The sequence below is a fragment of the Oncorhynchus kisutch genome, linkage group LG2 (genome assembly GCF_002021735.2).
Source record: "Oncorhynchus kisutch isolate 150728-3 linkage group LG2, Okis_V2, whole genome shotgun sequence".
Taxonomy (NCBI): domain Eukaryota; kingdom Metazoa; phylum Chordata; class Actinopteri; order Salmoniformes; family Salmonidae; genus Oncorhynchus; species Oncorhynchus kisutch.
Genome location: NC_034175.2, coordinates 13384042 through 13403689, shown reverse-complemented (window position 1 = coordinate 13403689; position 19648 = coordinate 13384042). Strand labels below are relative to the sequence as shown.

General features: G+C 43.8%; 1 protein-coding gene across 2 annotated transcripts in view; it reads left to right on the top strand.

The window, feature by feature from the left end:
* LOC109901036 (oxidation resistance protein 1-like) overlaps positions 1 to 19648 on the top strand; it is a 209693-nt gene that overhangs the window by 104824 nt on the left and 85221 nt on the right. For both annotated transcript variants that reach the window (XM_031788002.1, XM_031788006.1), the window contains exon 3: positions 6817 to 7010. In XM_031788002.1, the coding sequence (XP_031643862.1) occupies positions 6817 to 7010 (194 nt within the window). The remainder of the gene's footprint in view (positions 1 to 6816; positions 7011 to 19648) is intronic.

Here is a 19648-nt window from a genome sequence, read left to right as displayed (position 1 = left end):
GAGTTAGCCTTTGGGGGACGTCGCGATGGGGTGAGTCTGTTTATTCCTCTTCATGCGGTGACATCGATAGACCGGTCGTGGGCCCGGGTATTGTAGCTCAGGAGTATGCTACGGTGGTAGCGCAGGCCGGGCTAGCTTCAAGCTAAGTGGGTGGAAACGCTAGCCAGGGGTAATCATCCGGGGTTGCGGTTTAGCTAGATAGCTAGTTGTGAAGATCCAGCGTATTTGGAAGCTTAGGTTTAGCAAAATGTTTTTAAAGGGATAGCTATGTAAAAAACGAAAAATATGTAAAAAACGAAAAATAAACAAAATATAAACAAAATATACAGGGACACGACACGACAGGACGACTTACTGCTACGCCATCTTGGTTACCATAGTGGGCACTATGGTGTTGAATGCTGAGCTGTAGTCAATGAACAGGATTCTCACATTGGTGTTCCTTTTGTCCAGGTGGCAAATGGCAGTGTGGAGTGCGATTGAGATTGCGTCATCTGTGGATCTGTTGGGGCGGTATGCGAATGTAAGTGGGTCTAGGGTTTCCGGGAAGATGATATTGATGTGAGCCATGACCAGCCTTTCAAAGCACTTCATGGCTACCGACGTGAGTACTACGGGGCGGTAGTCATTTAGGCAGGTTACCTTTGCTTTCTTCGGCACAGGGACTATGGGGGTCTGCTTGAAACATATAGGTATTACAGACTCTGTCGTGGAGAGGTTGAAAATGTCAGTGAAGACACTTGCCAATTGGTCCGCACATGCTTTGGCCCCACGGCTTTGTAAATGTTGACTTGCTTAAAGGTCTTGCTCACATCGGCTATGGAGAGCGAGATCACACAGTCGTCCGGAACAGCTGGTGCACTCATGCATGCTGCAGTGTTGCTTGCCTCGAAGCGAGCATAAAACATTTTGCATGTCTGGTAGGCTTGCGTCACTGGGTAGCTCGCGGCTGGGTTTCCCTTTGTTCTCTGTAATAGTTTGCCCTGCCATTATGTAGTAGGATTCAATCTTAGTTTTGTATTTAAACTTTTCCCTTTTGATGGTTCGTCTGTGGGCCTAGCGGGATTTCTTATAAGCGTCCGGATTAGTGTCCCGCTCCTTGAAAGCGGCAGCTCTAGCCTTCAGCTCAGTTGCCTGTAATGTTGCCTGTAATCCATGGCTTCTGGTTGGGATATGTACGTACGGTCACTGTGGGGATGACATCTTTGGTGCACTTATTGATGAAACCGGTGACTGAGCTGGTATACTCCTCAATACCATTGGAGGAGTCCCGGAACATATTACAGTCTGTGCTAGCAAAACAGTCCTGTAGTGTAGCATCTTCTTCATCTGACCACTTACCATATTGAGCGAGTCACTTGTAATTCCTGCTTTAGTTTTTGCTTGTAAGCAGGAATCGGGATAATTGGATTATAGGCAGATTTGCCAAATGGAGGGCGAGGGAGAGTTTTGCATGCGTCTCTAAGTGTGGAGTAAAGGTGGTCTAGAGTTTTCTTTTCTTCTGGTAACACATGTGACATGCTGGGCATCACAGTCATTAGTGAGGAGAAATGGCACCTTTAAGTTAGTCCAAGCCATTTCCCTTTCCCCTGCAGTAGGCAGCTATCTACCTGTTTTGTTGTAGTCTTAGTACTTTGATAAGCTGTCTGTTCAGGGCTCATTGTTCAGACAGAATGCCACCTGCTCAGGCCTTTTGACAACAGAACTGCTGTTTTAGCATTTAGCGAGGGTTAGATGAGACTGGGAGTCTGCAGTCTGCATTCTCCCTCCATTCATTGTTATTATTATTTTTTAATTTCACCTTTATTTAACCAGGTAAGCTAGTTGAGAATAAGTTCTCATTTGCAACTGCGACCTGGCCAAGATAAAGCGTAGCAATTCGACACATATAACAACACAGAGTTACACATGGAATAAACAAAACATACAGTCAATAATACAGTAGAACAAAAGAAAACAAAAAGTCTATATACAGTGAGTGCAAATGAGGTAAGTTAAGGAAATAAATAGGCCTTGGTGGCGAAGTAATTACAATATAGCAATTAAACACTGGAATGGTAGATCGGCAGAGGATGAATATGCAGGTAGAGATACTGGGGTGCAATAAATAAATACCAGTATGGGGATGAGGTAGGTAGATAGATGGGCTGTTTACAGATGGGCTATGTACAGGTGCAGTGATCTGTAAGCGGCTCTGATTAAGGACACCTGTACCATGTCAGATATAGTTTATACATTTTTGATTTTGCATCCCAATATTACACTTTATATATATATCATAGAAGACTGACATATAACAAAACCATTTGACATACACTACCAGTTCAAAAGTTTTAGAACACCTACTTATTCAAGGGTTTTTCTTTATTTTTACTATTTTCTACATTGTAGAATAATAGTGAAGACATCAAAATGATCAAATAACACATATGGAATCATGTATTAACCCCCAAAAAATCCAAATATATTTGAGATTTGCCTTGATGACAGCTTTGCACAATCCTTTTTCTCCCCAATTTTGTGATATCCAATTGGTAGTTACAGTCTTGTCCCATTGCTGCAAACTCCCGTACAGACTTGGGAGAGGTGAAGGTCAAGAGCCATGCGTCCCCCGAAACACAACCCTGCCAAGCAGCACTGCTTCTTGACCCATGCTCGCTTAACCCGTAAGCCAACCACACCAATGTGTTGGAGGAAACACCGTACAACTGGCGACTGGGCCAATTGTGCGCCGCCTCATGGGTCTCCCAGTCTCAGCCGGCGGCAACACAGCCTGGGATTGAACCTGGGTCTGTAGTGACGCCTTTAGCACTGCAAAGCAGTGCCTGAGACCGCTGCCCCACTCTGGAGTCGGAGTTCCCAATTTTTATGAAAAATATGAACATTAGGCCACTAGGTCATTTTACCTCAGGAAAGGGCTACAATAGGATAGGATAGGCCTTTGTCTCAATAAATGGCCACAGAGTGTTATGGCTCTATCATGAACATTAATTCAACTTTGAAGAGAAAAAATTGCATTCATATGGAGATATGCCATGGGCTGCACTATTATAGTGTGTTTGAGTTTATAATGAGTGTCGAATTGTTCAATAATTGCTAAGACAGAGGCAATTAATATACTGCCTATTGAGTGTGGGAGAACAGGGATACATACGGTACATATAATGACAGTGTAATTGACAGAAAAATACATTTCCGTTGTGTATTTCTATCCATTTCCTTTTATCACACAACAAAATAAAGTAATGAGCAATTTGAAGGTCATTCAGACAGCGATCGTTGAGTAAGGGTTGCCTGAAGTCTTACTGTCTAAGTGCTGAATCCTGCCTGATTTCCATCCCCACAAGGACACAGAACATTCAGTGTTTTCAGTAAATTAGGTTTCTTCATGATGGTGTTTTTTTCTGTCAGTCACAATGCTGTTGCATAACACAGTGTAATGGGACTCATAACTGTCATATCGGCCATTTTGCTGTTATGGATGTCAAACCCAGCCAAGCCAGTACTGCAGCATATTTACATGACAAGCCTCATATACAGTTGCATAAACTAAAGGCAGTGTTTTTGTTGTTTTCATAAGCGAGTGGAGTGGAGCCAAGCTGCCCCCTTTCCTCTAGCTCTAATCCCTCTTACTGGGTGTAGTGATAAGCATGTTTGACTTGGCCCACATTTCCTGTGTTGTTTCTGCCTTGCCAAACCATGTGACTCCCAGTCCCTGTAGAGTTGGATAATCTGAGTGATGCCTGTTAGGCACTGCTCTCCTCCTGGACCAAGCAACAGAACAGCAGGGAAGGAAAACAAAATGCCCGCTTTTCATTTGCTTTCCTCCCTTTTCTCCCTCCCTCTTTCCCCTCTTTAAATGTTTTGCTGCTCATAGATAGAATCTGTTGGTGGGAGCTGGTGGCTTTGTTGACATGCTTTGCCGTCTCACCTCCCCATGTGATAGGATTGAACGCAATAGGGCCACTGGTGACCAAACCATCTATGGCCCCAGCCAATTGGTCCGTTGATAGCTGTGATAAACCGTTCCGATGCAAGCTGTAGCCAATCAGATGGTGTCTGTAGATTGAGGAGGGTGGTGGATAGTTGCTGTACATGTTACGGTTTTCTTCTATCTCCTCCTCCGAATAGGTGTAGCAAGGATCGGCCCAAAATGCAGCGTGGTAATTTTCATACATGTTTAATAATGATGAAAAAACAAACAATACAAAAACCGGAACGTGAAAACCTATACAGCCTATCTGGTGACAACTAACACATAGACAGGAACAATCACCCACGAAACACTCAAAGAATATGGCTGCCTAAATATGGTTCCCAATCAGAGACAACGATAATCACCTGCCTCTGATTGAGAACCAATTCAGACAGCCATAGACTATGCTAGAAAACCCCACTAAGCCACAATCCCAAAACCTACGAAAAACCCCCATACAAAAATACACCACAAAATAAACCCATGTCACACCCTGGCCTGACCAAATAAATATAGAAAACACAAAATACTAAGACCAGGGCGTGACAGTACACCAGTTGAAGGCTATTGAGATGTAGCCCAGTTGTCAGGGACACAGCCTTTGGAGCTTACACTAATTACCTCTGAAGAAAGAAAAAAAAACTATTGTAATTATATTGTTTAATAAGATCCATCTTTATTGTTTTCTAAGCAGTGGTAGTTATCTATACAAACCAATTTGATAATATTATTCCTGTTATTTCTGTTATTGTATGGGAGGTTTTGGCTTGGACAGGACTTCGTTTACATACCGTACTCCTGTTATTGTGGTAAACTTATCTTACCATTGATGATGATTAGATGTGTTGAACACTAAACAAGGCGTCACCAGCCAGGCATTGTTGTGATCCCTGTGGACCGTGTTATTGTTTTGCTGGTCGGTGCCACAGACTACACTGTCCTGATTAGCGGCTGATATTTCAGCGGATGGCACAAAACAGCTGCAGTCTGTTTACATGCACGCACACACACACACACACACACACACACACAACCCAGCCAGTAAATCAGATCTGGAAGGTGAACCCTCACTGATGAGGCGGTAATTATTGTTTTCTTCCAAGGGATTCTGGGATAGACATCACACACACCTACAGGTTCTCTCCTCCAGAACGTTGATCACCACCAGGGTGTAACTCTACCTCTCTCCTCTTTCATTATAGCATGTTCATATGCTGAAAACTTTACCTCAAAAACAATCATCACAAAACAAACCCTTTATTTAAGTTACACCTAGAACAAAATGTGTATGTTTTAGAAGAATAACTACAAGGGTCCTCAGAGCAACATACTGCCCTCGAAGCTACAGTATGAAAATATGGAAATGGGTTGTTGTTTATGGGACTCATAACTGCTGCTGCCAGTTAAACTTCCCTCTCTGTGTGTGAATGTCTCTGTCTGTTGGTGTCTCTCCTTGGATGTACTGTACACAAAAGTGATTGACAGTGTTTCCATATAGATGGTGTATTTCATTACCTTGTAGAGGCTATGTCATGTTTACAGTTGTCTGTCCTGGGAGAGGAGCTAGTGGAATGATATGAAATGGCTGGAGCCGGAACGATTCCCTCTGAGGGAAGAATGGAGTGCTGAGAAGAACCTTGTATTGCTGCTTCAGGCTACTCTGACAGGCCTTGTCTACAGGAAAGACTGACGGACATTAGTTTACATACCATAGATAGTACTTTACATACCATAGATAGTACTTTACATACCATAGATAGTACTTTAGGAGTACTTGTTCATCCATTTACACTATCTTCTCTAAATAATATGTGCTTACCTCATGTTTTTGGTTTTCCATGCTTTATAAAGTTGATGATATAGTACAGTAGTAGGCAGGGAAATCAGTAACTGGCAGGTATACAACATCTTCATAATCATTGTGGTGTTTTTGTTAACTCGCAGGTTAACTCGCAGGCATACTTCTATAGTGTTTCTCCTGCATGTTTGATACCTGGATTAGCTTAGTGAACTCCTGTGCTGAACTTAAACTAAATAAACTAGCCTGTTGTCTAAATCCTATGGTGAGACGTTTAATTGGCTTTCCCACTTTGGTGTAGGGTCCTTTGATTTAGGTCAGTGTCTCATAGGATAAGGTTTAATCATGTGTAGGTCATCTTGTGTAAGCAAGTGACCCACTTCACTTTACAGCATCAACCGTGTTTGTATTGTGAAATTGCTGTCTGACATTGTTTAAAAAGTTACCACGTCTGGGTCAAATACATAACGTCAAACACTTTCAAATATTTGAGCTGTGCTTGATTTCATTTGCCCAGGCCTACAAGGGAACCAACGGATTAGTCCCAAAAGTGCAAACTCCAGTTAACACATATCATTACACTTATTATCTAGTTGATGTTTGATCAATGACAGCATATCTCGTTCAGAATAGTGTCCAATTCATATTCCTGTTATAATATTGTTGTGTTTTATTATAAAACAATAAAATATTGTTGAAATGGTTTGTTAAATTGAATTGTTAATGAGGACCTTATTACGTTAATGATCTCTCCTCCAATGAATCATAGCCAGAGTATGGAATAATCCACACCGTGAAAATGTTGCATTCACTCGACATCATTATCAATAGCTGCTGTGCTGACTGCTGACATAACATCATATGATGAGCTGTTTTGTTATTGGCAGCAATGTCCATGTACTGTATCTTTTGACACATTTGCCCTTGAATTTACATGGTCATATTTTCCATTTCCTGTTGCATGACCATGTTATCACTAAATATGTGGTGTTATGTGTTATGACTGACTCCATATTTCCTGTTGTTGTTTTGTTTTGAACAGACTGAAGAAGAAATCCCAGTCAGTGGATATTGCCACTCAAGGATTCTCCCCTACCCTGGTGCCAGCCTCACCTCACAAGACTGAACCACCTGTTACCAAGACAACCACGTTGGGGGTGCAGCAAAACAATGCAACCAATTCCCAGAGAATCTGCAGTCCACGGTGCGGTGAGCTGAAACGTGGCTACACCATCGGTAAATGAAAAGTGCTAGAATTCTGATCTGCCCATCTGTGTGGTCCATGTTCCATGTTCCTCCATTTGGCTTTCCTCCGGGACACGAGTCTGTGGCAGGAAGAGGAAGGAATGTTGGAGGGTGTGTGTGTGTGTGTGTGTGTGTGTGTGTGTGCACGTGTGTGTGTGCACATGTGTAGGTGTGCACGTGTGTAGGTGCATTGTAAGGCGACTGACTGATTGAACCTCAAGATGGCCTCAAATCAAATGTATTTGTCACATACACATGGTTAGCAGATGTTAATGCGAGTGTAGCGAAATGCTTGTGCTTCTAGTTCCGACAATGCAGTAATAACCAACAAGTAATCTAACCTAACAATTCCAAAACTACTACCTTATACACACAAGTGTAAAGGGATAAAGAATATGTACATAAAGATATATGAATGAGTGATGGTACAGAACAGCATAGGCAAGATGCAGTAGATGGTATCGAGTACAGTTTTTACATATGAGATGAGTAATGTAGGGTATGTAAACAAAGTGGCATAGTTTAAAGTGGCTAGTGATACATGTATTGCATAAAGATGCAGTAGATTATATAGAGTACAGTATATACATATACATGTGAGATGAGTAATGTAGGGTATGTAAACATTATATTAAGTAGCATTGTTTAAAGTGGCTAGTGATTTCCATCAATTCCCATTATTAAAGTGGCTGGAGTTGAGTCAGTGTGTTGGCAGCAGCCACTCAATGTTAGTGGTGGCGTTTAACAGTCTGACGGCCTTGAGTTAGAAGCTGTTTTTCAGTCTCTCGATCCCTGCTTTGATGCACCTGTACCGACCTCGCCTTCTGGATGATAGCAGGGTGAACAGGCAGTGGCTCGGGTGGTTGTTGTCCTTGATGATCTTTATGGCCTTCCTGTGACATTGGGTGGTGTAGGTTTCCTGGAGGGCAGGTAGTTTGCCCCCGGTGATGCGGTGTGCAGACCTCACTACCCTCACTCACCCTTACAGTTGTGGTCGGAGCAGTTGCTGTACCAGGCGATGATACAGCCCGACAGGATGCTCTCGATTGTGCATCTGTAGAAGTTTGTGAGTGCTTTTGGTGACAAGCCGAATTTCTTCAGCCTCCTGAGGTTGAAGAGGCGATGCTGCGCCTTCCTCACGATGCTGTCTGTGTGGGTGGACCAATTCAGTTTGTCCGTGATGTGTACGCCGAGGAACTTAAAAAGAGGTCCATTAATGACCAGACAGTCTCAGCAGGATTATGGGGGTGATGTAACAACAACACTCTCTAGTCTTCAATAATAATTTACCCAATTCTGTAGCTGTGAAATAACCATATACCGTGTTTGTGTTCTCTGTAACTGGCTAAGTTATTCTGAAAGAATTGTGTACAGGTTAATGTTCCACAGAACACCATATGTCTACAGCAGTTTTCCTTAATTTAGCCTTTACCTATGTCATTTGTAATATATAATAAGTTGTGTCAACAAGTCTGTTTCCCAGTGGTCTCTTGAGCACCTGACTCTACAACCTCATGCCTTAGCAGCAGTGTTGGGGGTTACGCGTTTCAAAAGTAACACGTAATGTAATCGGGTTACTTTTATGAGTAACGGAGTAAAGTAACACATTCCTTTTTCAAATTGGGTAATATTGTTACAGTTACTTTGTCAAACAACGCCTGCATTACTTTCAGAATCATATCTCTACCGGGACGAGTGTTTCCATGATCGGATCTTGACTTGTTTCCTCATTAAGTTCTCGAGTGAGTGGATCTTTGCCTTCGATCGCTTTTTTGATAGCAAAGCCCATAGAAGGATTTTCTGTCTAGTGACAAGTGTGTCCTCTACACATCCCTATTGGTTTGTGTTTGTGCGCTCTATAACCAGAACTGGCAGAACCAGAACTGTCCATAGAAGACAAGGTGAGCGCTACCATCAGTCCTGTGTCATGCCAACAGTAAAGCATCCTGAGACCATTCATGTGTGGAGTTGCCTCTCAGCCAAGGGAGTGGCTGAGAACACAGCCATGAATAAAGAATGCTACCAACACATCCTCTGAGAGCAACTTCTCCCAACCATCCAGGAACAGTTTGGTGACAAACAATGCTTTTTCCAGCATGATGGAGCACCTTGCCACAAGGCAAAAGTGATAACTAAGTGGCTCGAGGAACAAAACATTGATATTTTGGGTCCATGGCCAGGAAACTCCCCAGACCTTAATCCCACTGAGAACTTGTGGTCAATCCTCAAGAGGTGGGTGGACAAACAAAACACCACAAATTCTGGCAAACTCCAAGCATTGATTATGCAAGAATGGGCTGCTATCAGTCAGGATGTGTTCCAGAAGTTAATTGACAGCATGCCAGAGTGGATTGCAGAGGTCTTGAAAAGAAAGGTCAACACTGCAAATATTGACTCTGCATCAACTTGATGTAATTGTAAATAAAAGCCTTTGACACATATGAAATGCTTGTAATTATACTTCAGTATTCCATAGTAACATCTGACAAAAATATCTAAAGACACTGAAGCGACAAACTTTGTGGAAATTAATATTTGTGTCATTCTCAAAACTTTTGGCCACGACTGTATACCACAGGTATGACAAGAATATTGATTTTTACTGCTCTAATTACATTGGTAACCAGTTTATAATAGCAATAACTCACCTCGGGGGTTTGTGATATATGGCCAATATACCATGGCTAAGGGCTGTGTCAAGTAACTCTGCCTTGCGTCATGCATAAGAACAGCCATTGGCCATATACCACACCTCCTCGGGCCTTATTGCTTAAATATAACGCTTTACTTTCCACACAAAGTAATATTGTAAAATGACATGTTACTTTTGTTTACTTTTCAAATAACTAATCCCAACACTGCTTAACAGCAGGGTTAAATCATAATAATGTAAAACAATGCTAAGAGCTCTGTGTGAATTTATTGTGTCCTGTCCTTTGAGCTTATGTGATTAATTATCAATGTAAATGAATACAGTTGAAATCCCTGCTACAGTATAAGTGCTCTGCTACTGGAGTAGTGAGGGTATGGATGTTAAGAGTGTGAATAGTGTGTGGGTCCTTTATTGGCTTGTTTTATAATATATCATCTCTGGTGACAGACGTAAACATACATCTCTACATGTCAATAAATATAAAGACAATTAGCTAATTGTAATAGTTAGCTAGCTAGCTGGCGCTAACCAGATTTGGTTCTAGGTTGCGACATTAGGCCTATATAATGGGTAAGTAACTAGACATTAGGCCTATATAATGGGTAAGTAACTAGACATTAGGCCTATATAATGGGTAAGTAACTAGACATTAGGCCTATATAATGGGTAAGTAACTAGACATTAGGCCTATATAATGGGTAAGTAACTAGACATTAGGTCTATATAATGGGTAAGTAACTAGACATTGACTAGTGACGGTCCCTCATTCTAAACCCCTATCTTGATGTGCTTTATAATCCACCCTTCAGGCTAAAGCAACATATCCAGCCAGCCCATTTGGATCCTATCATGCAAATTTATTCTAATAGGAGAATAAATAATAATGTAGCCTAGGGGGACATGACAGCTTGTTTTGCTGTCTGTCTGTGACAGAACCTACCTCCTGACAGAGCTGTCATTACACCATCAAGACGTTTTAATAACCACACAATCAATGAGCCTCCAACCAGGTTCAACACTTGAATTTCCACTGATATTCTGAGATGAGGGAGGCGACAGTGGCACTGATTACGCCCCAAATGAAACCCTGTTCCTTACATACTAAACAATGTCTATGGGCCCTGGTCAAAAGTAGTAGACTATATAGGGAATAGGGTGCCATTTGGAGTGCAGATACTGTGAAGGATCTGCCTGAGTAGGAGTTGTTACCAACCGCCTGGAAGTACCTGGAAGGGTGCACAGCGTCTGTCAGTGGGAAGCTGGAGCTAATTGATTCTGAGAGGGTTATTCACCTTGTCCTTTTGTACAGTAGCTCTCCTTTATCTCTCTCTTTCTCTCTCTCTCTCTTTCTCTCTCTCTCTCTCTGTCGGTCTGACTCGTTATTCCCTAATGTATTAGCTGTGTCTCTGACCCATGGGGTTTGTTGTGGGAATCTGTCTCAAGGACGGTAAAGGCAACAGATTTGTACATTGCTCCAACCTTGGCCACAGTGTGAGGTGAGATGTATTATCACAGTACAGCACTGCTGTTTGACTTATCTCTGTGGACACACAGACTACAGAGATAGAGAGGACGGCGATGCATGCTAACACAAATATTCTGGTCTGACCGAGTGAGCAGACTGACTATTATTAGGTCTGACCTGGTGGCCAGTCATTCTGGGGAGACAGAGTCACAAGGCCCTCTCTAAAGCGTCTGACATTTCTTTGTGTGTGCATGAGTGTGTGCCCGTGTGTGTGTGTGTGTGTGTGTGTGTGTGTGTGTGTGTGTGTGTGTGTGTGTGTGTGTGTGTGTGTGTGTGTGTGTGTGTGTGTGTGTGTGTGTGTGTGTGTGTGTGTGTGTGTGTGTGTGTCAGGTTGTGATTTGGCTGCTACTGTTAACTGGAACAATGTCAGGATTTCTGCTATCTTTAAATGCCCGTTTATAAATTCTACTTGACTAGCTGGAGATGCTGCTCACCGTTATGGTTGGTGACAGTTATAGGCCTAGTCACTGCTTTAGGCAGAACATGAGTGTTCCTTGCTCCTCGTATTTCTTCTGTCAAAGGGGGTTTGTTGCTTGTGTTTACCCATAATAACAGTTTCCAGGGGTGGCAATTACAGTATGTATACAACTGCTTGTCATCTCCCACTGACACTGTATGCATTGGGACAGTTACTTTGAATTGGGACAATTTACTTTTTCTAAAGTATCATTTTTTGGGGGTGTCTTTGATTGTAAGTAATTCATTTTGCAGGCCTGTTTTGGCAGCCTTACCCTTATGAAGTCAAGGTGAAGACGCACACTGGTCGTTGTGGACCAGAAAGGTCCACACTGATAATGTCTTTCTATCCTTCCACTGCTCTGTTGTTGTTTGCTAAATAGGGAACACAGTGTCATCTGGGACACAGCCAAGATGCTTTGACCAGTAGGACCATCAGTAGGACCGTCAGTAGGACCGTCAGTAAGACCGCCAGTAGGACCGTCAGTAAGACCGCCAGTAGGACCATCAGTAGGACCGTCAGTAGGACCGTCAGTAGGACCATCAGTAGGACCGTCAGTAAGACCGCCAGTAGGACCGTCAGTAAGACCGCCAGTAGGACCATCAGTGGGACCGTCAGTAGGACCGTCAGTAAGACCGTCAGTAGGACCGTCAGTAAGACCGTCATTAGGACCGTCAGTAAGACCGTCAGTAGGACCGTCAGTAAGACCGCCAGTAGGACCGTCAGTAGGACCGTCAGTAGGGCCATCAGTAAGACCGTCAGTAGGACCGTCAGTAGGACCGTCAGTAAGACCGTCAGTAAGACCGTCAGTAGGACCGTCAGTAGGACCGTCAGTAGGACCGTCAGTAAGACCGTCAGTAGGACCGTCAGTAGGGCCATCAGTAAGACCGTCAGTAGGACCGTCAGTAGGTCCGTCAGTAAGACCATCAGTAGGACCATCAGTAGGGCCATCAGTAAGACCATCAGTAGGACCGTCAGTAGGGCCATCAGTAAGACCATCAGTAGGACCGTCAGTTGGGCCATCAGTAAGACCATTATGGCTTAGCTGTAGCAGGATGGTTGTGAATCCCTTATGGTTCAACTGTAGCAGGGTGGTTGTGAATCCCTTATGGTTTAACTGTAGCAGGGTGGTTGTGAATCCCTTATGGTTTAGCTGTAGCAGGGTGGTTGTGAATCCCTTATGGTTTATCTGTAGCAGGGTGGTTGTGAATCCCTTATGGTTTATCTGTAGCAGGGTGGTTGTGAATCCCTTATGGTTTAGCTGTAGCAGGGTGGTTGTGAATCCCTTTTGGTTTAGCTGTAGCAGGGTGGTTGTGATTCCCTTATGGTTTAGCTGTAGCAGGGTGGTTGTGAATCCGAATAGTCGAATAGTCCCCGCGATATGCAACTGTTCAGGGAAGTCAGGAACCAATACACGCAGTCAGTCAGGAAAGCAAAGGCCAGCTTTTTCAAGCAGAAATTTGCATCCTGTAGCTCTAACTCCAAAAAGTTCTGGGACACTGTAAAGTCCATAGAGAACAAGAGCACCTCCTCCCAGCTGCCCACTGCACTGAGGCTAGGTAACATGGTCACCACTGATAAATCCATGATAATAACTTCGACAAGCATTTCTCAACGGCTGGTCATGCCTTCCTCCTGGCTACTCCTACCTCGGCCAACAGCTCTGTCTGTCTGTCTGTCTGTCTGTCTGTCTGTCTGTCTGTCTGTCTGTCTGTCTGTCTGTCTGTCTGTCTGTCTGTCTGTCTGTCTGTCTGTCTGTCTGTCTGTCTGCCTGCCCCCCCGGTGTCTGTCTGCCCCCTGGTGTCTGTCTGTCTGTCAGTCTGCCCTCCAGTGTCTTTCTGCCCACCAGTGTGTGTCTTTCTGTCTGTCTGCCCTCCAGTGTCTGTTTGTCTGTCTGTCTGTCTGCCCCCTAGTGTGTGTCTGTCTGCCCTCCAGTGTCTGTCTGCCTGTCTGCCTGTCTAACCCCCAGTGTCTGTCTGCCTCTCTCTTCCCCCCAGTGTCTGTTGGTCTGTCTACCCCCTAGTGTCTGTCTGTCTGTCCCCAGTGTGTGTCTCTCTGTCTGCCCACCAGAGTGTGTCTGTCTGAAATCAAATCAAATGTATTTATATAGCCCTTCGTACATCAGCTGATATCTCAAAGTGCTGTACAGAAACCCAGCCTAAAACCCCAAACAGCAAGCAATGCAGGTGTAAAAGCACGGTGGCTAGGAAAAACTCCCTAGAAAGGCCAGAACCTAGGAAGAAACCTAGAGAGGAACCAGGCTATGTGGGGTGGCCAGTCCTCTTCTGGCTGTGCCAGGTGGAGTTTATAAAAGAACATGGCCATAATGTTCAAATGTTCATAAATGACCAGCATGGTCAAATAATAATAATCACAGGCAGAACAGTTGAAACTGGAGCAGCAGCACGGCCAGGTGGACTGGGGACAGCAAGGATTCATCATGTCAGGTAGTCCTGAGGCATGGTCCTAGGTCTCAGGTCCTCCGAGAGAGAGAAAGAAAGAAAGAAAGAAAGAAAGAAAGAAAGAAAGAAAGAAAGAAAGAGAGAAAGAGAGAAAGAGAGAATTAGAGAGAGCATACTTAAAACCTGATAGGACAGGAGAAGTACTCCAGATATAACAAACTGACCCTAGCCCCTCGACACATAAACTACTGCAGAATAAATACTGGAGGCTGAGACAGGAGGTGTCAGGAGACACTGTGGACCCATCCGATGACACCCCCGGACAGGGCCAAACAGGAAGGATATAACCCCACCCACTTTGCCAAAGCACAGCCCCCACACCACTAGACGGATATCTTCAACCACCAACTTACCATCCTGAGACAAGGCCGAGTATAGCCCACAAAGGCCGAGTATAGCCCACAAAGATCTCCGCCACGGCACAACCCCTTGGGGGGGGCGCCAACCCAGACAGGAAGATCACATCAGTGACTCAACCCACTCAAGTGACGCACCCCTCCTAGGGACGGTATGAAAGAGCCCTAGTAAGCCAGTGATTCAGCCCCTGTAATAGGGTTAGAGGCAGAGAATCCCAGTGGAAAGAGGGGAACCGGCCAGGCAGAGACAGCAAGGGCTGTTCGTTGCTTCAGAGCCTTTCTGTTCACCTTCACACTCCTGGGCCAGACTACACTCAATCATATGACCCACTGAAGAGATGAGTCTTCAGTAAAGACTTAAAGGTTGAGACCGAGTTTGCGTCTCTCACATGGGTAGGCAGACCATTCCATAAAAATGGAGCTCTATAGGAGAAAGCCCTGCCTCCAGCTGTTTGCTTAGAAATTCTACAGACAATTAGGAGGCCTGCGTCTTGTGACCGTAGCGTACGTGTAGGTATGTATGGCAGGACCAAATCAGAGAGATAGGTAGGAGCAAGCCCATGTAATGCTTTGTAGGTTAGCAGTAAAACCTTGAAATCAGCCCTTGCCTTGACAGGAAGGCAGTGTAGGGAGGCTAGCACTGGAGTAATATGATACATTTTTTGGGTTCTAGTCAGGATTCTAGCAGCCGTATTTAGCACTAACTGAAGTTTATTTAGTGCTTTATCCGGGTAGCCGGAAAGTAGAGCATTGCAGTAGTCTAACCTAGAAGTGACAAAAGCATGGATACATTTTTCTGCATAATTTTTGGACAGAAAGTTTCTGATTTTTGCAATGTTACGTAGATGGAAAAAAGCTGTCCTTGTAACTGTCTTGATATGTTCTTCAAAAGAGAGATCAGGGTCCAGAGTAACACCGAGGTCCTTCACAGTTTTATTTGAGACGACTGTACAACCTTAAGATTGATTGTCAGATTCAACAGAAGATCTCTTTGTCTCTTGGGACCTGGGACCTAGACCTAGACCTAGGTCTGTCTGTCTGTCTGTCTGCCCCCCAGTGTCTGTCTGCCCCCCAGTGTATCTGTGTCTGTCTGTCTGCTCACCGGTGTGTGTCTGTCTGTCTGCCCCCTAGTTTCTGTCCGACTGTCTGCCCCCCAGTGTCACAGACAGACGGTCTGTCTGTCTGTCTGTCTGTCTGTCTGCTCACCGGTGTATGTCTGTCTGTCTGCCCCCCAGTGTTTGTGTCTGTCTGCCCCCCAGTGTCTGTCTGTCTGCCCCCCAGTGTGTCTGTCTGTCTGCCCCCTAGCATGTGTCCGTCTGTCTGTCTGCCCCCCAGTGTCTGTCCGACTGTCTGCCCTCCAGTGTCTCATACAGTCTGTCTGTCTGCTCACCGGTGTATGTTTGTCTGTCTACCCCCAGCATGTCTGTCTGTCTGCCCCCCAGCATGTATGTCTGTCTGCCCCCCAGTGTTTGTGTCTGTCTGCCCCCCAGTGTTTGTGTCTGTCTGCCCCCCAGTGTGTGTGTCTGTCTGCCCCCCAGTGTCTGTCTGTCTGCTCCCCAGTGTGTCTGTCTGTCTGCCCCCTAGCATGTGTCTGTATGTCTGTCTGCCCCCCAGTGTCTGTCCGACTGTCTGCCCCCCCGTGTCTGTCTGTCTGTCTGTCTGTCTGTCTGTCTGTCTGTCTGTCTGTCTGTCTGTCTGTCTGTCTGTCTGTCTGTCTGCCCCCCAGTGTCTGTCTGTCTGCCCTCCAGTGTGTTTCTGTCAGAGTTAGTGTTCCAGACCTTGTCTGAAATGACACCCTATATAGTGCACTACTTTTGACCTGAGCTCAGGATGCAATATATAGGGAATATGTTGACATTTCAGACGCAGCCCCAGTCAGGCAGCAGGAAGTCTCAGATGTTTAATTGTGCCCATTTAAAGTAATTAGGTAAAGTAAAAAATTACAAGTAAAGTTATGACTCTGCTTGGAAGCATTTTTTTCAAAGGATAATGGTATGCTTTACTCATCCCCTGGGAGACCTGGGCTAGCTTGGATGATAACTTGGTTATAAGACTGAATGTCACCTCTGTTTTCTGTGTTTGGAGCTTTGAACTTTCTTGCATATTATTGTCTTTGTGGATGTAGTGCTCTCTCAACCTTTCTCCCTCTCTCTTTCCCTCTCTCTCTTTCCCTCTCTATTTCTCTTTCTCTCTAGTAGTCTCTCTCTCTCTCTCTCTCTCTCTCTCTCTCTCTCTCTCTCTCTCTCTCTCTCTTTCTCTCTTTCTCTCTCTCTCTCTTTCTCTCTTTCTCTCTCTCTCTCTCTCTCTCTCTCTCTCTCTCTCTCTCTCTCTCTTTCTCTCTCTCTCTTTCTCTCTCTCTCTATATCTTTCTCTCTTGTTGTGTCTCTCTCTCCACATCCCTTCAACCACACTGCATTCATTAACCGTCTGAATTATTGAGAGGCATATCTCACGGTAGCAAAGATTTAGTGACCAGGTGGGTCACAGCTATCCATTACACCAGCCATGCTTCCATTATCCTACAAGGCAAATTAAATCAGTCGTCATAGCTCTTGGTTTTATCAATCTAAACAATAAACAGGTTTGTTCCATTCAGGACAGTCTTTTCTGTGGTTGTGTACCAAATGGCACCCTATTCCCTACATAGTGTGCTGCTTTTGAATAGAGCCCTATGAGCGCCGGTCAAAAGTAGTGCACCATATAGGGAATATGGTGCTATTTGGGGCACAGGCTGTGTAAAGGAGATGTTTGACTGAATTATGGTTAGTATCGAGCACAGACCAAAGACCAACATCAGTCCAGACAAACACAAGACAAGGCTTTGATAATGTGGCATACCGGTTGCTGTGTCTCTTTTCAATGTTACCCCAGATTAAAGGGTGGGTGTGGAGGAATTCCTGCTATTTACAGCTTGAGAGAGATACAATAATACTTTTAACTGGAGCTACTATAAAGCATGGTTAGCCAGATATTCAATCTCCATGTTGGGATTTGTGTGTCACACTTGCGCACGCATGCATGCACGCACACACACCTCTGGTCTGACACTAACACCCCTCCTCATTTTAATCTCAATGTCATTGGCCTATGATATGACACTATACTAAATAGCACCACAACAAATATCGTGCAGATATTCTTTGGGGCATGGATAGCTTCCAAATCTATCCCATGTTAATTGTTGTGTATTCCATCTACATGATTCCGTTAGGGACTATCGTTAAGACTCAGTATCACTAACAATACGAAGGACAGCAATAGAGTATTTTATCCTCAATGGTCTGTTATATGAATCAACAAGTCTCAGGTAGATTCAAGCCCTTGTCATAGAGAGGTTAAATCACTGCGTCCCAATGGCACCCTATTCTCATTATAGTGCACTACTTGTGACCTGGGCACTGTCGTGTCTTTGGCTATGCCGGATTGTGATATGACATGTATTCTATAAAATGTATTCTATAAAATCCTTTCTCTGTAATTAATATTACCTGATTGAGCTAATCATGTAAATGTAATTAACTAGAAAGTCGGGGCACCACAAAATAATATTTATAGAGCAGTTATCTTCCGAATAAACTCTTAAAGACCTAGTAATATTTTACATCAATAGCAGTCAATATTAATCGTCACCTTATTTCAGTCTCATTTGAAAGTTGTAAATTATTGGTTATCTTCATGAACCCTGGCTAACAACTTGAATCAGCCATACAAAATTGGGTTTAATTATTTATTTACTAAATACCTAACTAATCACACAGAATTACATATACACAGAATGAATCATACTTTGATTACAAATTATGTCATAAAGGAAAACGTCCCTAGTGGACGGAACAGATATGACAGCTGGTTACACAAAGAAAGTGGGTTGGGTTTGAGTGAAAGAGCGGGAAGACTGAAGAACAAAGGGAGAAGCGATGTCTCTATTGGGCCGTAGGCAGCTACTCTATCGTAAATACAGAATCTTATGCATTCTAAATTACCGCCCATTTGGAAAAGGAATATGCAATAAATATTTACTCTGAGCTGCGCTTCGGTAGGTTGGTCGTAGAAGCTAGTCGTGTTGGCCAACAGAGATCTTCCTGTCCTCTGTTCGTCCTTTCCTAGCCCACGTTTACAGCGGCCGCTGCTAACTCAACAGCTAGGCGGTATCACTTCTGTAGTGAATAAGAGTGCAAAGTTCATACCATTCGCAACCAAAGCTCACGCTGAGGTTTGTTTTGTTCTGTAGTTATTATCTGAACCCTTCTGACATCGGATCTGTCACGCCCTGGTCTTAGTATTTTGTGTTTATATATTTATTTTGTCAGGCCAGGGTGTGACATGGGGTTATTTTGTGTTGTGTTGTGGTATTGGGGGTTTTAGTAGGTATTGGGATTGTGGCTGAGTAGGGGTGTCTAGCATAGTCTATGGCTGCCTGAGGTTCTCAATCAGAGTCAATCAGAGTTCTCGTTGTCTCTGATTGGGAACCATATTTAGGTAGCCTGGGTTTCACTGTGTGTTTGTGGGTGATTGTTCCTGTCTCAGTGTGTTTGTATTCACCAGACAGGCTGTATTAGGTTTTCACATTTCCGTTTGTTGTTTTTGTATTGTTCGTGTTTTTGTTTTCATTAAACATGTATCGAACTAACCACGCTGCATTTTGGTCTGACTCTCCTTTGATGGAAGAAAGCCGTAACAGGATCGTCATCCTAATGTACCTGGAACAGGAAGTTATATTGTCGTCAAGGCTTTATATAGGAAGGGAGAGGAGGGCGTGTTTCATAGTTTATAACCAATGTCTCTTCACGTGGGCGGGCCACTGAGTCGGGCCTAATTCACTCATGAAATCCCAATTCCCACGTTTTAGAAGCTAAAATCACATTTCATCCCCTCCCAAATAATTTTATATCCAAACATTTAAATTGCACAACAATTCAATGTGAATCTGATAACTATAATGTGTAGACTTTCCAGTGTACTGTTCATGTCATCCTATCATTGATGAGAATGTCTCAGATGACAACCGAACTGACATCATATTCACTAATTAAGTACCAACACATATGTTCAACTGGTTGGATTACCAAAATATGGTTAATTTCCCCCCACCTTCTGATGTTCCCACAATCTCTGTTTAACAAAGGCTATTCAAGAGTCCCTCTGTAGAGTCAAGAGGGAAGGGAGAAAGGTATGT